The sequence below is a fragment of the Dreissena polymorpha genome, chromosome 7 (genome assembly GCF_020536995.1).
Source record: "Dreissena polymorpha isolate Duluth1 chromosome 7, UMN_Dpol_1.0, whole genome shotgun sequence".
Taxonomy (NCBI): Eukaryota; Metazoa; Mollusca; class Bivalvia; order Myida; family Dreissenidae; genus Dreissena; species Dreissena polymorpha.
The window spans coordinates 30,189,103-30,196,928 of record NC_068361.1 but is presented as its reverse complement, the minus strand read 5'-3'; the positions used below and the strand labels follow the sequence as shown (position 1 = coordinate 30,196,928).

Genomic DNA, 7,826 nt, shown 5'->3' with positions numbered 1-7,826 from the left:
GACTGCACAGGCTGATCTCGGACGATACTTGACGCACAAGCATTAAGCCCAGTTTTATCAGAACGCGACTCAATTAATAAACTCATTTCACACACTCGTTCTTTGTATTGGAACAGGATGTTCTCTACATTTAAAGAGACTTTTCACAGATTATGGCATGTTTCAAGTTTGTCATTAAATGCTTGAAATTGATCAATGTAAACAACGGAACTAAATAGCTACAGTATAAAACAAGTATACAATTAAAGAAAGAAAAAAAAATCCTCTCCAGGGCTCGAACCACTGACCCTTGGAGTAAAAGACCAGCGTTTAAACCACTCCGCCATCTGATATGATAATTGACAGGTGTATTCTATGCTTAATATAAGCGATCCTCGTGATGTCACAAAATATAACGATAACAACAGAACTCTCCAAATTGTCCAATTGTTTCGCGTTTGTAACGCTTTATAATTTTCAGATTTTTAAATCGTCAAGAGAATGCATACAATGTTCAGTATTACTGTTTCCTCGAAAATAATATAAATACAACGATTATTTGCAAATCTGAAATCTTTTTTTCAAGTTTGTCAATTTACCAAAACGTGAACAGGCCCCTTTAAATAATTAGAAGATAATTTGACCACATGGCTCCCTCATCATGTTCCATTTTAGGAGCACCCTGTGTCCGTTGTGATCCTTGACCTTTCTTAAAGTGCTGTTCCTTATTAACAAATGTTTGCACTTGGTAATGTTTACGGTTCAGACGTGCTGATAAGACGTAGGGGTTAGGCTTGTATTCACAATTTCGTAACTTCTTGCAACGGTAAGATGCTTTATGTGTATTCAAAATTTATTTATTGCTATTTATTTTATTGTAATATGTTTGATTTTGTTTCTGTTTGCTTCTTGATACGATGATCAATAGCGCATTATGGTTATAACTGTTAAATTAATGCAATTACATGGTTATACTTTTAGATTGTAACGATCGTGTGACACTTATTGGCATGTCTGATAAAATATAATTGTGTGTTATAAGTTTGTACTAGACACTTTTTAATATATGTATATTGTTTTAAATGTTTGTGAAAACCTAAATGTAATTTATATACGATTCTAATCCCGACTGTTATAGAATTATGAAGTCTGTTAAGACAATTTTTGCAAATGATGAACTTTAAGAGTCTACAGTACACTGTAAAGCACCTAATTTTATTAATGCTGAGTTAAACAATATGTTTGTAAATAAAAAGTTTACATAGCATTCACTAATTTGTGTTCATTATTTATATATAATTATATATTTGATTAAACGTCTTCCAATACAAATGTCCATGTAAGCTAAGTAATTCAGGCTGACCAATTCTGATATAGCCGGTGGGTGAACCTTACATAAATGTTTCCGTTTTCAGACCAACATGAAGATTACATCCATAATTATTGCTCTATCCTTCATCAGCGCCTGTCGGGGGTAAGTGCTTGCAGAAATATTGGATATCGTTTCATTTCGCCTTGAAGGAAAAATAGAGCTGCGTTATGCGAATAGTATATAAATGTACAATTTATATGACGGCACTTAGTCCGAAACGGCGAGCTACCCATTTATGCCAAGCGTCTAGAAAAAAAGGCCTTGGCATACAGCGTTGACCCAGATGAGACGCCGCATAATGCTTAAAGGAATTTCTGTAAAAATATTCTAAATATAGAAATAAATATACTAGACATCCCTAATTTTTGGAAATAAATTGATCCAATTTAGAAGGATGGGAGTGTCCACTAGGCATAAATGGGTTAATTGTGTATATGTGGTGCTGTGCTAAATGTTGGGTCTTATCATGTGTTATATTTGGATTTATGTAATGCCCCGTTCTTTACATTGTTATTCCAAATGAACGAAAGTAAGTGTCCCAATAAAGTCTTGTCTAGAATGTGAAACAATATTTCGCCCACACGTGTTCATCAGTTGCTAAGCCGATGCGAGCATTACGTATTTATAATCAAATATTTAAATGTGTAATTAAATGTGATTTTTTTTATCTCTGTTGTTATATATGAAAAACATGTTATACATGAAGAACATGTTTTGATGTATATTTTTAATTGAAAATTTAAATATTCAAAGAAATCGAACCTTACAGTCGCCTATTTAGTTTTTTTTACCGGAAATTAAAATAAAATATGTTTGCGCCTCATACTTGTCCTTGAAAACAATGACAACGTGTTTGGCGCCTCGAAAGAGACAGTTTTTCCTTTGGGGGTTTTAACACTGACAATTTGCGACCTGCTGCTATATTCTCGTCATATTTGCGTTCCCGTGTTTAAGGCTTAACATGACGAGGCTTCGCCCGTACGATTTGACCGCCGAGCTGATGTTCATCTTTGAGGATATTGACCAGAACGGCATCATGACCGTGTTCGAGTTTGAGACCGTCTTCGACAGATACGACTCCAACGGTAAAAAACGTTTAACCCATTTATGCCTAGCGTCCTGAAAAAAGGACATTGCAAACAGCGTAGACCCAGATGAGACGCCGCATAATTCGGCGTCTCATCTGGGTCTGCGCTGTTTGCTTTAATGAATTTCTTTATTAAATATTCTAAATATAGACATAAATATACTTGACACCCCTAATTTTGGAAATAAATTGATCCAATTTAGAAGGATATGAGAGTCCACTGGGCATAAATGGGTTAATACCTTTTCCCGCTCAGAAGCAGAGTACCAGTAGCTATATGCAACCGTCATAAAACCAGAACAGTCAGCGAGTTACTCGCCCGCTGTTCATGTGTTATGCTGTCTTCTGCTCATCGTTTTAAATGAAACTTTTTAATATTGAAGCTATGAAGAAAGGTCTTTAATTTAATTTGATTTTTAAGGGACTACAAACGCGTCAAAATGCAAATCTGTTAGGTAAAGAGTTAATACGACTTCATCGTCACGTTGCTATATGTGCGATACGAAGCCGAAGGTAGAAATCGTTGTTTTTATATATAAGAGTACAGTCATAACTAGTAAACCTTTGTACCGATAACATAATCACCGAATATGTCTACTTTTTTATTAAACACACGACTCCTTTTATGGGAAAATTAGGCGTCATGCATATGCTTAAAATGTCGTCTTATATAAGCCTGTGCTTTTTGCACAGGCTAATCAGGGACGACACTTCCTTCTTTTATGGCATTTCCCGTATAAAGGAAGTGTCTTTACAGCGAAAATCCACTTAAAGTGGAAAGCATCCTCTCAGATTAGCTTGTGTGGACTACACATGAAAGTGGCCACGACACTTTACGCAAATGCATTCAACCCAGTTTTACGAGAGTACGACGTTCACGGTATTATGGTACTATTCTTATCCCCATCCCAATGTGACATTCATCTTGTCAGTGGATGGCCGCGTTACCCGTAGCGAGTACACCATCCCAATGTGACATTCATCTTGTCAGTGGATGGCCGCGTTACCCGTAGCGTGTACACCATCCCAATGTGACATTCATCTTGTCAGTGGATGGCCGCGTTACCCGTAGCGTGTACACCACATACATCTGCAAGTCTGACCCGGTCCAGTACGAGCTGAGCCATTACCTGTTTGACGAGTACGATGTGGATGGGGACCACTTTCTGGACTACCACGACTACGACAACTTCTACAACAAGATGGATACCAGCGGTAAGGTGTTCATATGTATTATAATGCCCTTATTCATCCACGTAGGCACCTGTTAACCTACATTGGTCTAACATCACCATTCAAGGTCGTATTTTTGGTGAAATGTTTTATTTTGCTGAAAATTAATACTTTCTGGACTACTGAGACTAAAAAAACTTCTACAAAAAGATGGACACCAGCGGTAAGGCGTTTATACATATGAGCCTCGCACTACGAAAGGGAGTTATAATGCATGTGCAGAAAGTGTCGTCCCAGATTAGCCTCTGCAGTCAGCATAGGCTTATAAGGGACGAAACTCTACAACTAAACCCTTTGCATGCTGGGAAATTTGTCGTCTGCTTAAATGTCATCTGCTGAATTTCTAAAATTAGCATTTTCTTCGATTTTTTTTTCAAAGAATACTATCAGAATATCAAACAGTTTGGATCCTGATGAGACGCCACGTTCTGTGGCGTCTCATCTGGATACAAACTGTTTGCAAAGGCCTTTAAAATTCAGTTCCCGCACTGAAAGGGTTAAATGGATGTTGGTCAAGATGAGTCTTCCTTTGAACGGAAAATACAATACTTGTGGAGAGGGTCGTCTCCGATAAGCCTGTGAATATTTCGCACATGCATTTAAGCCCCTTTTCATAGAACGAGGCTCATATTACTTTGGTTCATCTTATTAGGTCAAACTTCACCATTCTATATCTGTATTAAGTCCTTAATGTTACTCCATATTCACAAACCTAGACCCTTATTCACAAAACGAGGTACCATATTAACCATCCGAACCGATATTTATAAATCTAGGTACGCATTTGACAATCTAGGTCTGTAATCAACAATCTAGGGCAGTTTTAATCAATCGAGATCCGTATTCATAACCATATCATTTGTCACAAACAGAACCTTATTAACCAAACTAGTGCCGAATTTACCAATTTAGGTGCGCCCGTGCAAGTATCCAACATAAGCATACATTCAAAAATCTAGATCGGCACTCGTCAACCTTTGTTCAACAATATAGCTCGGTATGCCTCAACGTATATTTTCCTGTTTTTAAGCTGACGGACTGGTGGTTAAAACGGAATTCGTGAACTATTGGGTTCTAGTAAGTATTAAAACGGCTCTTTTGGAGGGCATTTAATATTTTCATTGTAATATGTAGCTGAATATATTAAATACAATGTGTTTATTGAACTTAAATACACTTAAGTTACCTCAACAATATATGGTATTTCCAAACATAATTGGGTTGGTAGAAATGTATACATTTAAACCATGCATGCATATTCGTAAAATGTTGAAAGCTTAAGATGTTCACTATCGAAAGTCTTTTGCTTATATTTTATGTTGAGAAGCGTTCGTTTATACAATCGATGTCATTAACGAAACCAAACGGAGATTACATAAAACGTTTTTTTTTTATTATATGTATCAATCGGCAATTTGAATTCCTTGTGTACCGTTACACTTTTAGTATTCTTAAAAACCACGCATATGTATTTAAATTGATAACAATATGAACAAAGGATCCATTTTAAGTCCTTTGTTAGGCAATGCGTCGTCTGTTTTCAAGACGCCATGTCTTTGGTTGTGTACCTTATAAGCCCCATATATATTACAATAAGGAATAATTTGAACTTGTTTGGGCGATATGCTTTGAATATCCATGTCATCAGTAAATAACTACAAAACCAAGACAATGCATTAAATATGCAAACTAATATTTTCACACGTTATTTTGTAACCATTACTCTAGATCGACTTAAAAAACACCAAAATAACATTATTTCCCCTTTTTCACGTAAAAAGAATATGAAGATAAAATAATTTTACACCAACTTCATGATTTGATACACTTCGCGAATAATTGTCAGGACTTTAATCTGTAAACAACGTTTGTACATGTTTAACCATAACACCTTTTTATAATTGCTATATGTTGCTGAAAACCATCGCATTAAGTCAGCAAAAAGACGTATCATTTTGTTTTTGAAATGACTTATTATGAATGACTAGTAATGCGCGAAGAAGAACAACAGCATCGATCGTGGACCGCCGTTTCCGAAGTCCAATTTGTGCGCACGAAATGATGTTAATTAATTTAAATTGATTAAAAAGGTGAAAACAATTCACATTAACAACGTACTAAATTTATCCTGTTACAAGTATGAACATCTTCAGTGTTATAGTCTTTGTAAATGAATAAACACATTTAATTGAACTTCGTTTGACGAACTAATTCTGGCACTTTTGGATAATGCACGCTTCAGTTGGAAAACATATCTTGATAGACGTTGAAGCTTTAATGCACTTTACATGTATACATAAGTATTTTATAAATTACAAATCTAGAAAATTAAATGTTTACCGTTAAGTGCATTGTGATTTGCGAATTTTAAATTTAGATTAAGCTTTATAGTTTAAATGTGATACCTGTACTATGAACATTAGCTGTTTTTGCCATAGCAAAATACAGACTGTAACGTGCTGTTTCATGCCATATTTTATTTAATCAGTTCATGAATGTGTTAGTTAGCGAGTCCAACGAATGCCCTATACGTCATTTGGTATGGACTGTTTTATGTTGTATCTGTTTATCACCCATCTACGTTCGAAGAAAAGGGCCTATAACAGTTTCACCGTCCGTCTTTTTGTCTGTTCTTTCAAACGTGTGTACGTCTTTGCAAAGTTTCCTATTCTAACAAAAACTTTGCAATATATTGACGGATATTGAATAACTTGCAATAAATGTCCACCACAACGTGTTGCGTGTAATACAAGTATCCCTTCCTGAAAGGCCAATATCAAATATTAAATTTAAAGGTGAAATTTTGACATAAAAGAACTTGTTTGGATCAAAACTGCGTCATAATATTTTAACATAATTTTCCACTAATGAACACCACGAGTAGACGGCATTTTGTGTGTAACACCTGTCTCCCTAACTCAAAGGCCAATGCCAATTTTGTCCATTTAACATCGTATTCGGGTTAACATGTTGGTATCTATCATGCGTGTTGAATATAATTTTTGAGAAATTACAAGATGAAGGGACTGAGAATGACATGTGACCTCACAAGTCTGGCTCACACTTAGAAGTGTAATATCAAATTTGGTCATAAACAGCTTTATTTATGACATAAGCGGAGTTTTGAGACAAAGGTGGAATGTGGAGGCATTCGTACTCTTTTGACAAAATTCTTGTTATAACATACTATTGAAAGACAAAAATTCCACTTTTATTAGTACTACATCGTCGGTTTTCATAGTTTTTATTGTTAATTGCAGCTTTTCCAGAAGTACGAGAACAGTGATATCCACCCAATGAGCACGCTCTGTCGCTAAAATAACCGTCGAACACATTCACGAACGTAATAATGGTGTTTATTTGTGAATAAATCGTAAAAGACGAGTTTCCCTTGTTTCTATTGATGTATTTTATCGAGATTTTATGTAAAACCAACACGCAATTCATCTCAATTTAATAATCGTCAAATTGTGAATTTTTAATGAATAAGATTATAGTCAATATACTCACGTCAGCATCATTTTTTATGTGAGGCATCGGAATGATTTTAAGCACATCTACCAATTTTAGACATTCGAAAGTTGGGGAAAAAAATTCATTTGAATCTGCCATTATTGGCGTCGCACTGGAATGCGGCGACTAGTATGTAATGCATTTTATTTTATTTGCGCACAGGCTAATCAGAGACGTCACTCTTCGCTTAAACTGGATATTTTGCTACGAAGAAACTATCTTTGAACTAAAAATTTAATGAAAGCGGAAAGTGTCGTCCCTGATTTGCCTGTGCGGACTGCACAGGCTTATCTGGGACGACAATTAACGCACATGCATTTAACCACATTTTCATAGAGCACGGCTCATATAGTTGCGAAAACTTTAACGCCGTAATATGATTTCAGCTCATGCAATGTCATTTAACTCAATGCAACATTGGACACGTTACAATCCATCATTTGACTCAATGCAACATTGGACACGTTACACTCCATCATTTGACTCAATGCAACATTGGACACGTTACACTCCATCATTTGACTCAATGCAACATTGGACACGTTACACTCAATCATTTGACTCAATGCAACATTGGACACGTTACACTCCATCACTATCATTTTAATTAAATATTTTTATCGGGACACGCAACGACAACTG

General features: G+C 35.7%; 1 protein-coding gene across 1 annotated transcript; it reads left to right on the top strand.

Moving 5' to 3' along the window:
- Nucleotides 1-702: 702 nt before the first annotated feature.
- Nucleotides 703-7,055, top strand: LOC127838630 (uncharacterized). The gene is made up of 6 exons (XM_052366481.1): nt 703-805; nt 1,395-1,453; nt 2,306-2,436; nt 3,489-3,653; nt 4,702-4,748; nt 6,932-7,055. Exons 2-6 carry the CDS (start codon nt 1,401-1,403, stop codon nt 6,986-6,988), a joined length of 453 nt encoding a protein of 150 aa, XP_052222441.1. The 5' UTR covers nt 703-805; nt 1,395-1,400; the 3' UTR covers nt 6,989-7,055.
- Nucleotides 7,056-7,826: the final 771 nt, after the last annotated feature.